The sequence below is a fragment of the Mastigoproctus giganteus genome, chromosome 12 (assembly GCF_048544385.1).
Source record: "Mastigoproctus giganteus isolate SK-2022 chromosome 12, ASM4854438v1, whole genome shotgun sequence".
NCBI lineage: Eukaryota > Metazoa > Arthropoda > Arachnida > Uropygi > Thelyphonidae > Mastigoproctus > Mastigoproctus giganteus.
In genome coordinates this window covers 84,578,237-84,601,580 of record NC_143586.1, presented here as the reverse complement: position 1 = coordinate 84,601,580, position 23,344 = coordinate 84,578,237, and the positions used below count along the sequence as shown (strand labels likewise).

The following is a 23,344-nucleotide window of genomic DNA, read 5'->3' as shown; positions in this document are numbered from 1 at the left end:
GCTTCCCATATGCAGTACTTTAAATTTGTCGATGTTAAACTTCAGTTGCCATCTCTCAGTCCATCTGCTCGACTTTTCTAGATCCTGTTGCAGCAGTGTACCATCATTAACAACCCTGCCGACTTTTATATCTTCTGCAAACTTGGACATTAAGCATGATATACCATCATCAATATCATTAATGAATACAGAAAACAACAATGGACCCAACACTGAACCCTGAGGGACTCCACTAATAACATTAGTCCACAAAGAGCAGTGTCCATTGATTACCACTCTGTGTTCTCTCACTCAACCATCCCTTTATCCATAGCAGCAATTTGCTTCCAATGCCATACTGCTCCAATTTGTACAGCAGTCTTTCATGTGCAACAGTATCAAAAGCCTTTCTAAGATCCAAATATATGATATCAAAATTATTATTTGCATCCAGTTCCTTTGTGACTACATCACAGTATCCAATCAGATTGGTCAGACAAGACTTCCCCTTAACAAACCCATGCTGTGTCCAAGCTATAACTGAAGTCTTGTCTAGATGATCCTGCAGTGCTTCTTTAACTAGTGCCTCCATTAATGTCCCTGGAACAGAAGTTAAACTAACAGGTCTGTAATTACCTGTCTTTCCCTTTGATCCTCCTTTTTTGATTGGGGTCATATTTGCACATTTCCAGTCCATGAATACCTCCCCTGAGTCCAAGGAAGCTCTCATAATTATGGCTAAGGGTTTTCTTACTTCCTTTGCTGCCTCCTTTAATATAACTAGATAGATTCCATCCACCCCAACTGCCTTTCTTATGTTTATCTTCAACAATTTCTCCTCCACTTTACTCTCAATTATTACAAGATTATCTAGCTTACTGCCAGAGTTTAATACACCTCTGGCATTCTCCTCCCTGAATAACTCCTCATGTGTGAATGTAGATGCAAAATATTCATTTAGTTTGTTAGCTACCTGGATCATCAACAGTTGAACCATCGATATCGTGGACCAATCTGATTCAATCCCCTCCTTCTAGAGTTTACATAAGTAAAGAACTCTTGGCTGTTTTTCTTTGCATCCTTTGCCAAAGATATCTCATAATCTGCCTTTGCCTGCCTAACCTTCTTTGTGACTTGGTTACAGAGCAGCTTATATCTATCATAGGCTTCTGTGTCACATGTTAATTTGTATGTATCCCATGCATTTTTCTTCAATGCCACATGTCTAATTAGTTCATCTGACATCCATTTAGGCCTATATCTTGAACAATATTTCTTAGTTGGTATGAAAAGCCTAGTAGCTTACAAGATTATTTCTTTGAAGGCTTTCCATTTTGAATTTGCTGTTGGTAACATCATCAGTTGGTCCTACTGTATAGAATTTAGAAACTGTCTCAGACCACTGTAGTCAACTTTACAAAAGCAAAAACCCTTCCCTTTACCCCTTATGGTAGTTACCTCTTTGAGTAAATCCCACTTCAGCACATTGTGATCACTGCCACCTAGTGGTTCCTTTATCTGCAGATTCTTAATGCATGAAGAATCACTACCGATAATCAGATCAAGAGTATTACTCCTTCTAATCACTTCCTGAACATGCTGCTGTAGAAAACAATCATCCAGTAAATCTGCAAAAGCCTTGCTAGTATGTGAGTGACCAACCCACGAATTCCAGTCAATCTCTGGGAAATTAAAATCCCCCATTATAAGACACTCTGATTTACTGGCCCCCTCTATTTATCTGCAGAATTGCTCATTATACTCATCAGATTCATTAGACCTATAACACACACCTAATCTCATTTTTCCTTTCCCAGTCCTACCTAAGCTAGGTGCATTATAGCCAATCTGCTCTTGCGCCAATTGCTTTTAAATAACAACAACAACATCCTTTCCCAGTGCTTATGTCACACCAAACAGACTCAACATTGCATTATCCACCAACATCAATTGGATGTACTTCCTTAGATTTTATGTGTTTCTTAATTAACAGCATGACCCCCTCCTCCCTTCCTGTCCTGTCTATCCTTTCTGCACACATTGTACTCCCCAAATTCCAATTCTGCACTGCTTATGTCTGTGTGACACAATGTCTCTGATATCCCAACAATATCTGCTTTTAATTGTCTTGGCTAGTACTTCAAGCTGATCAAACTTATTAACTATACTCCTAGCATTGGTGTACGTGCACCTGTTTCTACTCTTAGTTATCCTAACACAGCCCATGTATTTACTTGTTCCACTATGACTCCCAGCAGTCCTGGAAATCCACATTGCCTTGCTTTCCAAGCTGTTGCTCAATTGCATTTCAATAGAAGCAGTGCACGAATCACTTTCACCTCTGCCAGCGGCTACTGTTGATATATTAGTTCGTGTATCCCCCAAGCGACCCACCTAACTCTGCCTCGATAGTATCAGCAAATATTCTTGCACCCTTTCTATTTAAGTGTTTCCCATCCCTGTAGAAACAGTCTCTCCTGTTAACAAGCACAGACCAGGCTGAGAAAAATTCTACCCCTTGAGCCTTGCACAGTGTCGATCAATTCAGCACAGTGGCTGAATTGATCAACAAGGCTCTCATTGTATACTCGTTCCTATTGTGTCTGGGCAGAATTGCAGATAATTTCAAATTCAACCCTAACTTACTGCTTTTTTTTAACATTGACTTGTACTTGTTATGTAATTCTGCCAGTCTATGAATATATAATATATGAAAAAGAATAATAATGAAATATACTTCAGAGAAAAAATAATTTTGTTTGAAGATAATAAAGCACTCAAACCTATGTTGGTGTAATTATGTTTATTTCTGAATTAGAAATATGTACATAATGGTGAGTATTGGAAATTTAAGCTTTTGCTATTTTTGAATTTAGTACATAATGGAGTTAAACATATGGTATTTCTTACCACTTATACAGTGACTGCAAAGACAGTAACTAAGGTTTACTATTATGGAATTCGTAAAATTTTTAATAGAATTAAAAGTTTCCCAGTCCTACCTAGGCTAGGCGCATTATAGCGTAATCTGCTCTTGCGCCAATTGCTTTTAAATAACAACAACATCCTTTTCCAGTGCTTATGTCACACCAAACAGACTCAACATTGCATTATCCACCAACATCAATTGGATGCACTTCCTTAGATTTTGTGTTTTATATATATATATATATATATGTGTGTGTACACACATATATATATATATATATATGTGTGTACACACACAATGTATAATAAGAGAGAAATAATTACAAAATTGACAAAATAAAATAAGGATGTTGCCACACAACTTACAAAACCAGTCTCTTTTCAGATGCCAACAACTAGGACTGTAAGTAAAATAGCCACATGGCTTCATTTCTGATGTTTCTCTTCCTCTTTTTTGCATTTTTCTGCTTTCTCGTTTCCATTTTCTTGTTATTCAGCATACACACGCACACGCATTATTTTTACTTAATCTTGTTCCCAGGTGATTTGATGGACAAAAGTTCGAGGGATTATCTTTATAAATACTTTTTTGAATGGAGGATTTAAAAAAAAAAAAAAAAATTTAACAATAGTTATTTTTTGAGGTATGTGAAATACAGTGGATTCCATTTAATTGGGGCAGCCATTTATTTGGGGCAAATCTTAAAAAACAGAAACCTATCGAGAAAATAGCCAGGGTTTACTTCGCTTAATTGGTACAGCATGCCATTTAATCAGGGTAGGAGACCGCAGCACTGGAGATTACCCTACAATTGTCTCCGACGGTACCATGTGGTTCAGTTGAAATTCTGGAGGTCACAACCATAAAACAATAAAACCAATTAGCAGTCACCTGTTTATTGGACTTTTCTGTTAATGAAATCTATCATAAACAGACAGTAAACTCGATCTTACTGAATTTGCGATAATACCGACAGCTGGAATTCTGTGGGTTATTATGGTGAAATGTGTTTACACTTCCACGAAATCTTCAATCATATAAAAAAATTAATTTTCAGATCTTCTTTTCATTCCTATTTTTAAAGCTTTGTAACTCGTTACTCTGTTCTCACTTGCACATATCGTGTTACTTGCAATTTGTGTGTGCTGTGTTCTTTGTTATTGATTGCTTATCTTTTTACTGTTTTAAATTTTAACCCCCTCCCCACCCACAAATGTCAGTGAACAGAAATGTCAACTAGTTCGTATGTACATATTACAGTACGTATTAATTATTCCGATTATCACGTATATTCTTCCGATTTTCACGTATCATTTAATTTTTTAATTGGCACATCTATTGGATTTGGCATAGTTTTTACGACTGGATGCCCTTCCTGACGTTAACCCTCACCATTTATCCGGGCTTGGGATTTAAGCTGCCGATCTACTAAACCTGCCGCAGCCATATAAATGGAGTAACTAACTAAAAAAAAAAAAAACTTAATCCAACTAGAGGAGAAGAGGATGTAAAGTGTGAATTGGGAACATTGAATGCCGACCCCATATAACGTGGGAAAAGGTGAAGACAAAGAAGAAGATTTAATTTTTTAATTGGTAAGGTAATAAAGGGTAAATTTGTGATTAATATATCTTTGTTTTTATAGCCTGTGGATAATATTCTTCCAATTTTCACTAATTAGAATCGCTGTTTAATAGAATTAAAATTCAATTCACAAACGTGATCACAATGACCGGCACTTACTGCACATCATATAGTGAACAGTACTTTACTATGGTGACTCCATCATAACATGATTTGATTGTACAGTGAACCAATTATAAAGGGGGGGGGTACATTGTATTTTTAACTATTTACATGAAACTTCGGATAATTGGGGCAGCCGCTTAATCGGGCCAAAATGCACTAGTCCCAATGAGTACCAAATAACTGGAATAGACTGTATTTCTCAATTTCTCGCATGTAATAACAAATATTATTCAGTTTTGTTGAGGTGCTTTCCTCATGTTTTCCGTACTACTTTTGCTAAGCCAAGTTAAAATAATGGAATCACTGGTTAAAGAAGCATTGCAGGATCATCTAGACAAGACCAGTAATAGTTAAGACACAGCATGGGTTTGTCAAAGGGAGGTCTTGTCTGACTAATTTGATTGCTTACTATGATGTGGTCACAAAGGAACTGAATGCCAAAAATAATTTTGATATCATATACTTGGATTTCGGGAAAGCTTTTGATACTGTTGCACATTGAAGATTGCTGTACAAATTGGAGAGGTATGGCATCAAGGGTAAGCTGCTGCAATGGATAAAGGGATGGTTTAGTGGGAGACGACAGAGAGTGGTAATTAATGGACACTGCTCTTCGTGGACAAATGTTATTAGTGGAGTTCCCCACGGTTCGGTGTTGGTCCCATTGTTGTTTTGTATATTTATCAATGATATTGATGAAGGTATATCACGTTTTATGTCTAAGTTTGCAGATGATACAAAGTTGGCAGAGTTGTTAACGACAGTAATGACAGTATGCCACTCCAACTGGATCTAGATAAGTTGGGAAAATGGGCTGAGAAGTGGCAGCTGGAGTTTAACATTGACAAATGCAAAGTACTGCATATGGGTAGCAATAACCGAAGAGAAACATACCATCTGGGTGGTACTATACTCAGGGAAGTGGAAAGCGGAAAAGACCTGGAGGTAATTGTGCAGCCAAATGTGAAGTTCGCTGAGCAGTGCTGCCAGGGCAGGTCATGGAGTCTTGTCGGTGATATATAGGAATTTTGCTAGTAGGGACAGGGAGGTGATAATCCCGTTATACAAGGCAATGGTCAGACCACACCTAGAGTACTGTGTACAGGTCTGGAGGCCTCATTTTAGGTAGGATGTAGAGTTGCTAGAATGAGTACAAAGAAGGGCAACAAGATTGGTGAGGGGAATAAAAGGGTTCTCTTACCAAGAAAGGCTTAAGTTCTACAAATTGCAGTGCCTGGAGAGTAGGCACATGTGAGGTGATCTGATTGAGGTGTATAAGGCCTTGAATGGGTTGAGCAAGCTGAATGCTGATGGGATTCTTTGTCATTTTTAAATGAGAAAGGCATCAATTAAGCCAAAAGTTCATGGAGTCAATTTCTTCATTTCCATTGCCTTTTCAATTGTACAATTTGAAGGTACAGATATACAATTTGATGTCAAACAGTATATTTCTATTCTTCAATTAAGCCTCTGGGGTTGGGAAAGTTCTGATTCATAATAACTACAATGTAATACACCAACCGTATAACTGAAACTTGATTAAAATAGAAATAATATTAGACCGGATCAAATTAAAATGATAAAGTACAATACAATATAATACTGATTGTACAATAAAAGCAGTAAAATAATAAAATATAAAGAATAGCAATTATACTATATGGGATAAAATTGATAAAAACAACCTTAGTTTTCAAAGGTGACTGCCTCCTTTATCAGCAGTAAGACTTAACTTGTCATGGTACATCCTTAAATACCTGCAGGACCACTGTTCGCAGCACGTGTTATTACAGATTATTTTATCATTTTAATTTGATCCGGTCTAATATTATTTCTATTTTAATAAAGTTTGTTATCCGGTTGTATTACATTGCAGTTATTATGAATCAGTGTATTCCTGTAATATTTGAATTGTCTTAATTTTTCTGTTTTGTGCTATTTCTCTAATCTGTGTTTTCTGTTAACCTCAGTTGTTCAATTTTGGTTCACAAAAGCCAAAATTAAAGAAATTTTATGAGATTCAGAATATGATGAAACAAAATCAAGTAAAATGTGAATAGATGAAGTGAATGTTGTTGCATAAAAAAAATTACTGTTTTCGTGTACAATTTTTTTTTTTTTTTTTTCAGATTCTGGTTTGATTTTTGATAACCATTTTACTGTAGTGTTGAGCATTAAAGTCAAAATAAGAACATTAATATTTTAAATCACTTAGGTACAAAGTTTTAATTTTTGCAAACTTTCAAAATTCCACTCAGAAGACCACCACTTAAAAAATTACTGCAGAGGACCTACCAAGGTGTGGTAAACTCCCCACTGAAATGGTTAATAAGGTAATATTGTAATACAGATAAATCTAAAGATAAAAAGGCTAATCAGATTTTTTCATTATGATTAATTGATGCAGATTAAGACCATTATTGAATTTAAAATCAAACAGGCATTGCATTACTTTAGATTGATATACCAGACGGTTGCCATGATGAGAATTTTGTATACAAAGAAACAAGTCTAATGCACATAGTTTTTGTAGTATATTTTTCATGTACATTTATTATATTTTAATAAATGTACTTTAAAATCCTTTAAACTCTGGGATTGAGAGGTGCCAGTGTTTAAAATTGTCCAGATTTTAGAGGGTCATACAAATGGTGGAGCAGATTTGGAGAAGCACATTTCAGTGAATATTGAGGAATAATAACTGAACATATTTACATCTTTAAATGCTTGTATTGACTAATGTTTATATCTATTAGCAGTTAATTTAAATAACAGTTCAGTTTGTTCATATATGAACAAATGACAATAAACAGTCACAGCAATCATTGTCAGGATGTCAGTGGCTGTGCTTCAGAGAAAAAATATTTTTGCAGTGAAGAATAAGATAAATTAACTATTCTTCTTGGGGAATAATTATTATAACATGGCAATCTTTATCATTTTGCAGACATTTTGTTTTTGATGTGTAGAAATTCAATCTTTATTCCTGTGCATAATAACAAAGAACCTTAAATTTTGTTTTTCTTGCCATTATAACTAGCAGAGAAGAAAACAGGCAATCAAGGTCGCTCACTGGGCCGTCCATCTCTTCCTTACTATTAGTACAGAGTGGGGAGCCAAGTCAGTGACCTTGAAACGTGTGTTCCCTTCTCCCTGCTGTAATCCTTCACTAATGGATGTATGGCTAGTTATAATCGTGAAAAAAAAACCTTAGTTGTGTGAAATTAAATCTATTGTTGGTGCACGTTATCAAGCTGCTGTTTATAGAAGATATTAAGCATAGGTTTAATGGCACATTTTTTTTTTCCCAGATGTACTCACTATGCATTTTCTATGTATTTTGTCGTCAGCTGTTCTAAAGTGATGTCAAACTTGACACTGGCTAATGCAAGCAGTTTTACCTGCCATGTAGCTGTAATATTCAAGAGCTGTTCATGCCAAGTTACAATTATAATATAACTAAATCTCTGTCCTCAGAGGAATTGTAATATGTTTGCACAACTGTTTTGTCCCTTCATCTGCTTTTGTGGCCAGTAGGATTTAAACTGCATAAGATAATGCAATGTCTTAATTCTCACAGCAGAACAAGCTTGTCTTTATTTTGAATTGTCCTGGTATTGCACTACTTTCAGATGACTGGGCCAAAAGTTTAACTGGCTATTTTTTTAAAAGAGTCTGCTGTGATGATCTGTTTCAATATTATCAGTTCCTCATTGGATAGCATGTGGTCTCTGGTGACAACCCTCAAACAAAATGGATAGCTTTAATTTTATTACAATTTTTGGAAACTCTATTTTTATATACTGCATGGCAGCTCACGTTGAACAACTTCTTTACAACTGTTTTGTCTGCACATCATGATCACTTGATGAAGGCCCAGTTGGTGCTGAGACAGGCTCTCATAGCAGCCTCATCTTTTAAACAAATGAGTGAATTAACATGTTGGTGTGGTTAAATTTTCAGTGAGGTATGTTGCAAAATCCAGTTCATTGTATTGTGAGAATTAAGACCCATTGATGCAGTTTGAACTGTTTTTGCAGCCAGCAAAAAGGACAAAATTTAAAGGACAAAATAGTACTGCAAGCATCTTATAAAGAGAAACATAACCGTTTTTTCATTCTTAAAGACAAATTTGATCATTTATATAAGCACTAGATTGCTTTTCTAATATTTCTGGATTTTAAAATGTTTTTTTGTAAAATGTGCCCAAATTTTTCAGAGTTTACTATATTTAGTTTCTTAAAATTTACATATTTATAACTAAAAATAATTTTTCTCTTCATAGGCACTTGGAGTATTTGGTTTATGTCAGCTTCATGCTTTTGTAGATTACTTGAGAGCTAAGCTGTCCAGAGAACATTTTGAAGTTCTCTTCAGAACTGTAGTCTTTATTACTGCAGCCTTATCAGCAACAATTGGTGCTGTTTTGACAATTTGTGGCAGTATCCTTTATTGATGTAATTTTTTCCATGAAATATTTATTACTGATTTTAACACTGTATGTATTATATTTAGAATACAGTTCTGTAGTTTTGAAGATAGAGAACATAGCAACTAATTCATTTTCAATTTCAGAATGATAAATGATCTGTATAATTTCAAAAATAACAATCTAGTAAGTCAGTTCCCACTCCTCAAGTTTAAGAAGTCCACACATATGATGCCACAATCATAATCTTTGTTTCTAAGAAATCGGGTCAACCACATTTGTGCAGCATTACTGTAAAACTATGTTCCAAGCAGGATGAATATTTATGTCTAGTTTAGAACAGTTCTCAGACTAGATGCTTGTGCAGAATTAATCTATAGAATCCAAAAAATATATGCAGGAGTATGCCAGTAACTTTAGGGAACGTTTTATGGAAATGAGTCAAATACCTACAGATGTTAGATGCAAAAAGTGATGATAAGGAGAAAATAAATATTTGTTATGACTGTCTGAACTGACTTGCCCATTTTCTGCTGATATAAAAAAAATTTCAGAGTAGATTTATTACTTTTATAATAAAATAAAGTACATGTATTACTTGCATTTTGATTAGTAGGTGGAATTACAGGATTAAAAATATTATTTGTCTATTCTCTTGAAATAAGTGTGATAATCCTAATGTACAAGTTAGTGCATTTTTATCATTTCTGTATATAGCCAACTACATCATCATCATCAGCCATTTTCAATCCACTGCAGAATGAAGGCCTCTCCAGCAACTTTCCAGTTCCTTCTGTTTTGAGCACTGGCCATCCATTTACTACACACAAACTCATGAATTTCATCTATCCATCTCCGCCTTTGTCTTCCAGGTTTTCTTCTAGCTCCTCTTGGATACCATTCTGTTATTTTCTTAGTCCATCTGTCATCATGTCTTTGAGCTAGGTGTCCTGCCCAAGACCATTTTAGTTCTTTAGTTTTGATAAGAATGTCTTTTACTTGAGTTTGCTGCCTAATCCATGTGTTTCTCTTCTTATCTAACAGTCTGATTCCCAATATGATTCGTTCCATTCTTCGCTGTGTAGTTCTCAGCTTCTCTTCCATTCTTTTGGTGAGTGCCCAAGTTTCACTTCCATAAGTCATGGTGGGGAGTATACATTGGTTCATTATTTCACGTTTCAGACAAACTGGGATTTTGCTCTTCAGTATGTGACTATATTTCCTGAATGCTATCCATCCAAAATTTATTCTTCTCTTGACTTCCAGCCATTTATCATTATTACAGCTAATAACTTGTCCCAGATAAGTATATGACTCCACCTTTTCAATTACTGCTCTTTCAATCATTATATCCCTTTCTGTGGCATACTTGTTCATCATTACTTTTGTTTTAACCATATTCATCTTTAGTCCAAAATCCTTACTAGCTGTGCATAACTGATTAAGATTTTCCTCTAATTCTTTGGGATCGTGGCTTATGACCACAATGTCATCTGCAAATCGTAAATGGTTTAGGTATTTTCCGTTCACGTTGACTCCTTTCTGCGACCAGTCTAATCTTCTGAAAGCTTCCTCAAGGGCAGCAGTAAACAGCTTTGGAGATATTGTCTCCCCTTGTCGAACTCCTTTCTTGATTTCAAATTTCCTACTGTCTTTGTCTAGTCTAATAAAGGAGTCTAATAGCACTCTCATATATTTTCTTCAAAATCATAATATATGGGGTATCAATGCCTTGTCTTTCCAGTGCCCGAAACATTGCCTTATGCTGTATGGAGTCAAATGCCTTTTCATAATCCACAAATGCCATGCATAATGGTGTTTTATATTCATTTGCTTTCTCCATTAGCTGTGATATTACGTGAAGGTGATCCATAGTTGAGAATCCTGTCCTAAAGCCAGCTTGCTCTTTCGGTTGATTCTCATCAAGTATTCTTTCTAATCTGTTAGTAATGACCCTTGTGAACAACTTGTAGATGTGGGATAACAAGCTAATTGGTCTATAATTTCCAATTTCTGATTTATCTCCTTTCTTATGCAGCAAAACTATGATTGCATTATTCCACTGCATAGGCATCACACCTTTTCTAATGCACTTTGTGAAGAGCCTTGCCAGTTTTTGTGTTATGTCTCTTCCTCCCAATTTTAACAACTCTACAGTAACTTCATCTTCCCCCGGCGCTTTCTGATTCTTCATTTTCTTCAATGCATGTTCTACCTCATCAGGAAGAATATCGGGCATGTTGTATGTGTTGCTACTTTGCAATCCATCTTCCCCACTGCTGGCATCATTCCCCTGCTCCTTGTATAATTCTCTGTAGTAGTCTTCTGCTATTTGAATTATGCCTTCTCTGCTGTTTATAAGTACACCATCGCTATTCTTCAGTTTCAGTATCATTTGTCTTTCTCTATTACTGCTCATGGCTGCTGATTTAAATCCTTTGTTTTCCCTTATTGCTTGCTCTACTTTTCTTGTGTTAAATTTTCTTATGTCCTCTCTAAGTCTCTTTCTAATGGCTTTGCATAACTCAGTACACTCAATTTTCTCCCTGTCAGTGTTTTTCTTGCTTTTCATTTGTTGTCTTCGGTTCATCATGACAAGTGTTTCTTGACTAATTTTTTCTTCTTTGGATTTCTTTTTCCATATAGGTTTCTTGGTCCTGAGCAGTCTGCAGAAGCTCAAACTTGTTCTTAAGTTCCAGTAAATACTGCTTTTTCTCCTCTTCTGTTATCTCAAAGATCTTTGTATTATTTACTCAAGGCAGTTTTTTCCTTTCCTTTCCTACATCAATATCAAGTGTACATCTTACCATTCTGTGATCACTTCCAACATTTACCTTATTCAGGACGGTAACATCATTCACAATATATCTTCTGTTAGTGAGGATGAAGTCGATTTCATTAGTTGTTAATCCATTTGGACTCTTCCATGTTCACTTTCTGTTCACCCTTTTCTTGAAAAAAGTGTTCATTACTGACAGTCCTTGAGATTCTACAAATTCCACAAGTCTTTCACCTCTTTCATTTCTTTCACCAATTCCAAAATTTCCTATAGTTCCCCTTTCTGTGCTGTTTTGTCTTTTTCCAACCTTGGCATTGAAGTCTCCCATAATAATAGTGTAGTGGGTTTTCTGCTCATCTAGAAGACTCAATTTCGGTGTACATTTGTTCAACCTCTTCATCATCATGGCTCGATGTTGGGGCATAAATCATTATAATCTTTAGCTTGTACCTCTTAGAAATCTTGAGTATTAGTCTTGACACCCTTGGTGATGTACTTTATAACTATTTATGTAGCCAACTACATAAGTAGTTATAAATTGGCATCATTGAGTATATCTTATATTGTTGAACACCTTCACAACGAGTTGCCATGGTATTGCACTACCTCAAATAAATAATGCTTCACCATAGGAGAAGACTATTGTTACTTATTCTCAGCAGATATCATCACCCAGACAGCACTGTTTCGGAGCTTATTGGGTACCCGCCCACCCTCATCAGTGGGTGGGCGGGTACTCTGGTGTTGCAATGATGACAACCCAGTTGCGAAGTAAGTGATGAGGATCCAATAAGCTCCTCCAAAACGGTGCAGTCTGGGTGATGGTATCCGCTCAGAATAAGTAAGCCTTCTCTTATGGTGAAGCGTTACTTATTCGAGGTAGTGCAATACCATAGCAACTCGTGAAGGTATTCACAATATGAGATATACTTAATGATGCCAATTTATAACTACTTATGTAGTTGGCTGTGTACAGAAATGATGCAAATGCACTAACTTTTACATTAGTTAAACTATTTACCTAACCTGAGACTTTAACCCTAAACTATACTGTGTGATAATCCTTTATTGGTTATTTTAATATTGATTGGTGTAATAATAGTTAGAGAAAGGGTACTTAGCTAATTAACATATGAGGATTAACTTATTTTGAAGCATCAAAGAAGGAGTTATGAATTGTATGGTCTGGTTGTGTGTGTGGGAAGGTGACTACTCAACACTGGCACTGATACAATTCCAAAAGAATACAACCCTGATCACATTTTTAATGAAGATTACACAGGGCTCCCCCCCTCCCAAGTTCTTCCCATTAAGACTTCAGCATTCAGCAGAATACCATTGGGATCTGCAAGAAAATCAAATATTTTCTTGCAGGGGAAAAACAGCAAATAGAGGCTGATTTTCATGTTGCAACAATAATTGAAAAGACAAGTTGCTACTACTGATTATAGGCTAAGTAAGACAGGTAAGGTCTGTAGAGATATGGAAAGATATGCATATCTTAAATGCAGACTTTTCTATTTAAGGAATTTATAGGTTCACTGAAAATTCACTTTGTATTTTTAAAATGCTTGTGTAGGAGCACAAAATCACCAGATTATGTATTCCAGTTGCTTATTAGAGAATTTCATACCATTAAATATCCTGTACTACATTTTTTTTTCTAAGTAAGTAATGACTGGGCAACAATTGCAACCAATTATGATTTATGGGGTTCGGAAATGGTGGTAAGCTAAATGAGGAAGGGATAGAAAATTGAATCTTAAAGCCATGAAAGATTGCCACCAAAAACTGATGACAATAGGGATATGTGGTTAATAGGATGTGTGATAGAAGACCATCCACTTCTGTGTCAGATGAGACCATTAAAGTGGCATAAGATTTTTAAAAAGTTCTGTTCAGAAAATTTTGAAAACAGAATTAAATGTAAGCTGCATTATGTGTAGGGATTTTATGCAGGGAATTGTGATCAAATGATGGTTTGCTGAAATAATGTTTGGATGATTGTAGGATTTACAAGACCTCTAAAAAACATTATTTGGTCAGATGAAGCCATTTTTCACTTTGGGGACTTCATTAGCAGACACAACAGCCATTACTGGGGATTACACATGGTTTGCAGGAAACAATGAACAGTCAAAGCTGTGCCAAAGTGAGTGTGTGGAATGGAATGGTGAATGTGTGATAGCATTTTTGGCCCATACATTTTACACCTACAGTGAATTCAAAATATATTGCTATGCTTCAAAGTTTTGGATTTCACAAAGTTTTGTGCTCAAATATATATAGGAAATTATCTTTGTACAGGATCATGCTATGCCATACTTCAGTATTCTTGTGCAGAACTGGCCTGAATTAAGTTCTCTAAGAAATGGATTAGTAGCCTGGCGGCCGACCGGGCTAGCCGGGTGGGTAACGTGCCTGCCTGGCAACCCAAAGGTCGCGGGTTCGATTCCCGCCTCGGGCTTGGATCAAAGTACTGAAAAAACCTTGGGAGGTGCATTATGGCCACAGAAGCCTATGCGCCAACAACTACCAAAAAAAAAAAGTAGCCTGGCCTGTTAAGGATCCTAGATTTGATCCCATTAGATTTTTTTTCCTCTCTTAGGGCTGATCAAGAGAAGTTTACCAGAGAAGGCCATGAATTGTTTAGGAATTTGAGGTTTATAAGAGAAGCAACTGGCAATATTCCTGTGGAGTTTTTTATACTTAGTGGTGGCTAGATTGAAAAAGGTTGTTGACTGTTGTCAACAGCCCTATGCTTATACAATATAGCCTCATTAATTTGGTTCCCTGCAATTTGAATAGCTTGTCTAATTTGAAAAGGCTGCTGAAACCCTACAAGCAAACATCATTATAATGAAAATTTACTAATGTATTGCATATGACCATAACATTTAATCATAACACTTAATTGCATATAATGCTTATTTGCATAAAAAGTAAAAATCGCAAACTGTTTATTATGTTTCTATTACAAATTTGTTCAATTAACTGCATAATACTTATTCATATAATGCTTTTTTGCATGGTTCAAGCCCGTCACCACCAAATATGGAAGATGCGGAAATATCAGGGAATGACCACCGCATATCCCAGAGTTGCTTAGTTGCTAATGCTCCTAAAAACCAAAACAACAACAGCTTTTTTGCATATCCAAGCTAAGTCAAATTTTGCAGTTTCTGACACATTTTGTAATGGTTAATTAAATAGTTGTTTTTTTTTTCTTAAAACAACTTTTCACTTTACTTTCTTTACTTTTCACTTACACAGTGATTACATTCATGCTATTGTTTTCTTACAGGTCAATAATGTTTTTAATTCTACATTAACCAATAGTTTTTTAGTTTGCTGGTTCTTAAAGATATTTCCCACACATAGACATAACAATGTAATACATACAATGTATCTATGTTCTTGCATAAGTGCACATTGTAACAAGGTTGTTCTTTTTGTTGTAAAGCACCTGCATGTAGCCTACAGTCAGTTGCACTTTCTTGAATCGAGAACACTGAATGCATTAGTTAAAACATATTTTAAACATTTTATTTTTACCTAGTGATGTCATAAAAATTGAAGGACTTAAACTCTTAGAAAACAAGTCGCTGTTATCAAGGACTTGGCCAGTAAGTTGTCAAAAAAAAAATTAAATGCCAAAGTATGGAATATCGCAATCATGTCACGAATCAAAATGAATCAGGAGGCAGTCATGGATCAATTTATAGGAAATGCTAATCCAAGGAAGAAACAACAAAAAGAAGCAACCAGAGATGTCGACGAAGCCCTATTTCATTGGTACACCCAAACCCATACTCTTAGCACTCCAATTCACTCCCCCTCAAAAAAGCTGAAACTTTAGCTAAGCAACTGGATGTACAAGGAACATTTAATTGACGATGGATTGATTTATCGATGGGGTCAGCACTGAATAATTCAATTCACAAAATCACATGGTAAAAAGCAAAGTCACAACAAGAAGGCAGCAAAACATTGGCTACGAATATTTGGCCTGACAACCCTGAGCATTACAAAGATGACATCTATAATTGTGATGAAAAGGGGGTCTATTACCGTGCCTTCCCAGTTGGTGGTCTCATATTCAAATGAAAAACCATCTGGAGCCAAGGTGAGCAAAGAAAGATTAACAGCTCTTGTTGCATGCAACTGAACAGGAATGGATAAGGGAAAGCTGCTGATCAATAAATCAGCCAACCCAGTATGCCTGCATGGAGTGCAGATGATACCAGTGAAATATGTATCCAACTGAAGTGCCTGGATGATGTCTTCTATATTTAAACAGTGGCTCATAGAATTTGACAAAGCCATGGCTAGGTGAAAGTGTAAGGTATTCATCCTGCTAGATAATTGCCCATCCCGCAAAAATGATCGTAGATTCAAACTGTGGAAATTGTTTTTATTCTCCCAAATGCAACTGGCTCCATACAATCATTAGATCAAGGTTGAAACCCATGTTTAGTCTCTAGAGAAAAATTTCCGACATCCCCCCCCCACCCCCCATACTTCTCCTTCAACCCATGCACGGTACTAAGTACTATATGTTTTGATACCTTTTGTGTTTGGGGTTTTCATTAAAAAAAAAAAAAAAGGAATTATTAAAAATTTAAAACACTGTTATCATAGTAGTATGATGAGAAAGATTATTTACTAGATTGACATTGGGGAAATTCAATAATGCACCAAAACTTGCAACATCCATTACACTGCTTGATGCAATTCACCTCCTGTCCAGTGCATGTTAAACCCAAAACAATCCAGAATTGTCTCATGTCCAGCCTTACTGCTGAAGTATCTGGTTTCTGAGGAATTTTCAAAAGAGGATGTGCCCAGAAGCGTGGATGAAGAAGTGTACAGAAGATATGTGGAATTAGATGGCGATGCACTAACAGAAGGGAACTCACAGATAAGGAATTATGTCTTGGAAACAAGGAATATAAAGCAAAAGAGGAAGAAGAAGAAGAAACTATTTCTGATCCATCAAATACAGCTGTGATGGAAGTACTAGACACTTAGGAATCACATCTATGCTAGAGAATTGCTGCAACTGGGAGATTCATTAACCCCTTTTAGGAAATGCTATAAGAGCAGGAATATGCAAAACCACTAAGCAAAAAACTTTTATTTATTTTTTTAAAAATATATGAAAGAGATTATCAGTTATTTTTGTACTTGTACAAGTTAGTTATGTCACCATAACTAACTTTTACAAGTACAAAAATAACTGAATGTTAATTTAAAAACTTGTCATTTAGCCACTTTGTAGACATTGTATTACCATTCACATTACTAGTTGTTTTGATGGATTTACTTATAGTTACTGTAAAGTATTTCTGTTTTTGTGTTTTTTCTTCAATAAACAAAAAGATATGAAAATTTTCTTTATTTATGCTACAAATTTATTAATATATCATTAAACAAATAAATCACTATGTACATGGAAGGTATTCATACCACCAATACATACATCTTTGATAGCATGGCAGCTCTTGACCGTAATCTTGTAGGGTCTGTCCCGACAATCGCATGTTTTACTTTGAAAAAATTGCTATGCAATTAAGTATTATGGTCTGTAGTATCATTTAAATTTTGCATCTTTTAAATCCTTTAAATTTTACATTTCTATTCACCTCCCCAAGAATTGCATCTGGAATTACAGAGAATTCACATAACTTTATCCCATAGTACAGGTGCACACATAATCCATTTTGTTTGCACTGTGGGGGGAGGGGGGAAAACTGATTCTAACGATATAAAACATGATTTCTCAATACAAGCATTGTACATCAAGTGTCCGCAGTTTGAGAGCGATTTGATAATAAATATGCTTCAGAGAATTTTGCATTAAATTAAAAAAAAAAAAAAAAATCTCAAGGAATTCACAAGGTATGTGAAATCTTTTTCAGTTTCTCCTGTATAATAGCAAAGATCACTGAGTTTTGTTTATACTGCCATAATAATCATGCAGCTAAATATACAAGCTGAACTACTATATATTGTTTACCATGTATATACCTTCTAAGGAGAACAGCATCCATATTTCAGAATATTGTTTGTTGTTTAATACTTGTAACCTGTACAAAAAAAAAGTTACTTCTCTCATCTATCACTGCAGTGCATTCAGTAAACTTAAGTTACCCTTGGTTGTGCAGAATTAACTCTATTTTTTGTGTGCACAAATTAAATCCCTGTTTAAAAAAATGATTAACTATGAAGCTGCTTCAGGAGCTTTTCTCTCATTTTCTGGTCCCGAGTGCCAAGCAATAGTGACAAGCGATTTTCTTCCAGTGATTATAGAGTGATCTCCAAAGTGATATAGTTTCTTTATTTTCCAGTGGGGCTGTTATTTCATTTACTTGAAGTGGTTCTGTGCTTTAAAAGTCAAAAGTAAGAACCCAGAAAGGCAATCCACCTTTCTTTTCTTATTCTTTATATAAATCCACTAACTTAAACAACCGCTTGGTCACTGGTGGCACCGCTCCTGCCTCCACGTGGCGGGGCCGGTAACCTGGGGGGGGAAACCAACCCTTGGGGCGAAAAGGAGCAAAGATGGAAGTAAGTGAATTTCCACGTTTAGAGCCGAAGTGCTCTCAACATGAACATGACAATGACACCGACAATGACTTCTCTCTTTCAAAGAGACAAAAAAAGGACACTAGGAAACAGGAATCTCCAGCTTTCCTCATAATACACTCTTTGTCATCCCAACCTGTGAGCAAGCTCTCACCTTTCATCATCCAGAGATGCCTAGAAAACGCTGCAGGTTCACCAAAAATGGTTAAACGTCTCCAATCAGGAGATCTACTAGTAGAGACATCGTACTCAAGACATTCTGAATTACTACTGCAACTTACTTCTTTAAGCGGAATACCAATTCAGGTTACCCCACACAACACACTAAATTCTTCCAAAGGAGTGATCTCCGAATGGGATCTATTATATGTTTCTGAGGAAGAAATTGTCCAGGAGCTAAAAGATCAAAATGTGTCTCATGCAAAACGTATCATGATCAGAAAAGACGGCAACTTAACTCCCACGCGAAACATAATCTTGACTTTCAGTACTCCAAATCTACCGGGTTCTGTCAAAGCAGGTTACTTGAATTGCTGCATTAGGCCATTTATCCCAAATCCGCTCAGATGCTTTAAATGTCAAAAGTTCGGCCATTCTCAGACAGCATGCTGTGGAGATGCTATATGTCCAAACTGCAGCTGCAAGAATCACATGCAAGCAGAATGCAAAGCTCCAACACCACAGTGTCCTAATTGTAGTGGCAAACATCCAGCCTACTCCAAAGAATGTGAACTATGGAAGATAGGAAAAAAAATACAAAAATATAAAATTGAAAATAAAGTCTCTTACCAAGAAGCGAAAAAACAGATCAACTTAAGTATGCCAAAACGCACTTATGCTTCTACGACTCTCAGACAAGAATCAGTGGCATGTCAGACGGAAGTATCCATCTCTCCAAAAATATCAATATCAGACTGGGCACGATCAGTACTCTTGATCCAGCATCCATTAAACCAAATTCAATAGACCAAAGCAATAACACCCCACTCACAATTCCAACACAGAGACTTCCGCATCGTCAGGCAGCAGAAAATTTGCAAAGATCTTATTCTGCTGAGACGAAAGTATCAGGTCTAACAAGCATGGATACAGATGATTCTATCGGTCAAGAAGAACTGCTTGAAATACACGCAGAGGATGGTATGGACGATAGCAATGAATCGGGACGTCCCACCTTTCCCCGAAAAGAAAAACCAAAACCGGACCGTCATAAACAATCAACTTATAAAAAGCAGTCAGATACATCTTCCACGAACAAAACCAAATAATGGAACACATCATTCAATGGAATTGTAGAGGCTTTCGCAGCAACATAGATGATATCAATGAACTAATTCAGTGCTTCAATCCTGTAGCTATGTGCCTACAGGAAACCAACTTGACACCCCAAGTTTCCACTACAGTCAAAAATTACACCATCTACAGACAAGATAGATCTGACACTAATAGTGCTCATGGAGGAGTAGCCATCCTGTTGGACTCAAGAGTTCCTTCCAGATGCATTCCATTGCAAACCTCTTTAGAAGCTGTTGCCGCACACATAGTAATTGGAATTACCGTTACATTGGTCTCAATTTATCTTCCACCTAATCGTCCATATTCTATTCAGGAAATCGAAGGTCTTGTGTTGCAACTACCAGTTCCCTTCTGTCTACTAGGTGACCTTAATGCTCACCACCCATTATGGGGTTCATCCAGCTTAGACAGGCGTGGAAAACTTTTTGAAACATTAATAGATAGACAGGATCTAACGTTGTTAAATACTGGCGCTCCTACCTATGTTCATTTTCCTACCGGATCAACCTCTGCAATAGACCTTTCCATCTGCTCTCCAGTGCTCTATCCAAGTATCCAGTGGGCAACTATTAACGACCCTCACAACAGCGATCATTTCCCAATAATATGCAAAGTTCAAACTTCCTGTTCATTACCAACAGACAATCCAGTAAAATGGAAATTTCCAAAGGCTGACTGGATAAAATATAGCACGCTTGTCTCGTTCGACAACCATATCATACAGTGCTCTTCTATCAACCATGTTACTGAACATATTACAAACCAAATTCTAACAGCTGCAACCGCTGCAATTCCACAATACCAAGTCAGGAAAAGGCGAAAATTAAATTATTGGTGGAACGAAGAGTGCAACAATGCAAAAAAACAGAAAAATAAAGCTTGGAATCAATTCCACAAACATCCAACCACTTCCAATCTTATTAATTATAAGCGACTTAGAGCAAGAGCCCGTTATATCAGACGGAAAGCAAAAAAAGAATCTTGGATTAAATTCACTTCCACAGACATCAGACTGATCTGGAATAAGATAAAATTGTTAAATGGCAAAATTCCTCCAACATCTACTCCACTAATTAACTGGAATGGACAGGAACTCTCTACTCCTGCAGAAATCGCAAATGCACTAGGATCTGTATTTTCCCAGTTGTCCTCCTCAACTTCTTATGACCAATTGTTTCAAAAAATTAAAGGTGTAACTGAAAAATCCAAACTGAATTTCACTGACAGATGTGCACTAAAATATAATCAACCATTTACCATGGTTGAACTTCAGCATGCTCTTACCAACACAAGGAATAGCGCTGCTGGCCCTGATGGGATATTTTATATAATGCTTAAAAATTTAAATACAAAGTCACAGTCATCACTGCTGTTCTTCCTCAATCGAATATTCACTGAACATACATACCCAAGCTCCTGGCGTCATTCCTACGTTCTGGCAATCCCAAAACCTGGTAAAGACTATTCTGTTCCTCAAAACTACAGACCAATTTCACTTACCAGCTGTCTGAGCAAAACCCTCGAAAAAATGATTCACAGCCGCCTGACTTGGTATCTTGAGTCCCAAAAGTTAATCAATAACAATCAATTTGGATTCAGAAAAAATCGATCATCATTGGACCTTATGATTAAAGCCAAAGCAAATATCAGAAATGCATTCATCAAAAAGGAGCATCTCATTATGGCCTGTCTGGATATTGAGAAAGCTTTTGACACCACATGGCGTTTTGGCATTTTAAAGGATCTACATTCTCTTGGCCTGAGAGGAAATTTGCCATATTTCATCCAAAATTTTTTAGAACAAAGATCCTTTCAAGTTCGTTACCGGGGAACTCTCTCTAAAAAGTTTGTTCAGGAAGAAGGAATCCCTCAAGGATCCGTTCTCAGCGCTACTCTATTCGCAATTAGAATTAATCACTTAACTGAAATTATTCCGAAAACAGTGGACTCATATCTTTATGCCAATGATCTAACAATCTCCTGCCACTCTCAAAACATGAACTACATTGAGAGACAATTGCAGATATCAATAAATCAGATCCAGATTTGGATGACACAAAACGGTTACAGACTATCCAGCCAGAAATCTACTGCCATTCATTTCTGCACCATGCGTAAAATGCATCCTGATCCTGAACTCCGATTAGATAACCATCTTATTCCAATTGCGAATAGTATTCGTCTGCTTGGCTTAATTTTTGACAGTAAGTTAAACTATCATAAACACATTGAACATCTCCGGACAGCTTGCCAAAAGAAAATGAACATACTCAGAGCCTTATCAGCAACAACCTGGGCAGCAGATCGTTACACCTTGCTTCACTTATATAGATCCATAATTAGATCTCGTCTGGACTATGGCGCACCTGTCTTCGATTCTGCTAGGGAAAGTACCTTATCTCGTCTGAACCCTATTCAACATTCAGCTCTAAGAATGGCTTTAGGTGCGTTCAGAACATCACCAGTGCAAAGTCTTTATGTGGAAGCCTACGAAGCTCCTCTAAACATCAGAAGAAAGATGTTATTACTGAACTACGCAACCAAGGTCCAAAGCCAGTCGACCCATCCCAATTGGTCAATATTTAATGATCCGCCACTCAAGACCTTTTATAGAAACAAACCACAAGCAATTAGGACTGCAGGTATTAGGTTAATGGAACTAGCAGAAAACTGGAACATACAACTCAAAGTCCACCAAGAACCTATAGATTACGTTCCTCCATGGTCTGTCATCATGCTGTGTTGTGATAATTATTTCCACCAATGGGGGAAACACTCTTTAATGAGTACTAACATCCAGCAACTCCACATTGCACATTTACAATGTTATCCCGACTTCGCGAAAATATATACTGACGGTTCACAAGTCCGAGAATGGATCAGGTGCAGCAGTGGTATTCCATGACACTATCACTTCTGTGTCACTTCCAACAGAATGCAGTAGTTACACCACTGAATTATATGCCATAAAGCTTGCTCTGGAAATCATTTTCCATCTCTCAATCGAAAAGAGCATAATCTACACAGACTCGCAAAGTGCCCTGTTAGCAATGCAAAAGATTTCCCCATCTAGTCATCCGTTACTACAGCAAATCAGATCAGAGTTGATTCGTCTCAGAGATCATCGGCAAAGCATTGTTTTCTGCTGGATCCCAGGCCATACTGGAATACCAGGAAACGAAATTGCAGATGATGCTGCTAAGCATCCATCCAGCACATCCGCAATGAATTTTCTGGTCCCGCTCAGTGACTACAAAATCCATATACGAAATATATGTAAGGAACGATGGACACTGCAGTGGCAAACGCAGATGCATAACAAACTCCTTGAAATTAAACCTATACCCCAATTATGGGCCTCCAATTTTCGCACAAACAGACAAGAAGAGGTTGTCCTGGCCAGAGCCCGAATAGGCCACACCCATTTGACCCATCTATTTCTGTTATCAGGTAATGACCCTCCACAGTGTTCACATTGCCACAGGCCACTCACAATAAAACACATACTCCTGGAATGCACCTTGCATAACAACTCCCGTCTAATTTCATTCACTTCTCTGTCAAACTTACAAGAATTGTCACTTCGTCATATGAT

General features: G+C 36.6%; 1 protein-coding gene across 2 annotated transcripts in view; it reads left to right on the top strand.

Moving 5' to 3' along the window:
- Nucleotides 1-23,344, top strand: part of Stt3A (catalytic subunit 3A of the oligosaccharyltransferase complex) — a 219,209-nt gene that overhangs the window by 107,910 nt on the left and 87,955 nt on the right. For both annotated transcript variants that reach the window (XM_090386700.1, XM_090386701.1), the window contains one exon: nt 8,943-9,099. In XM_090386700.1, coding sequence (XP_090242826.1) covers nt 8,943-9,099 — 157 coding nt within the window. The remainder of the gene's footprint in view (nt 1-8,942; nt 9,100-23,344) is intronic.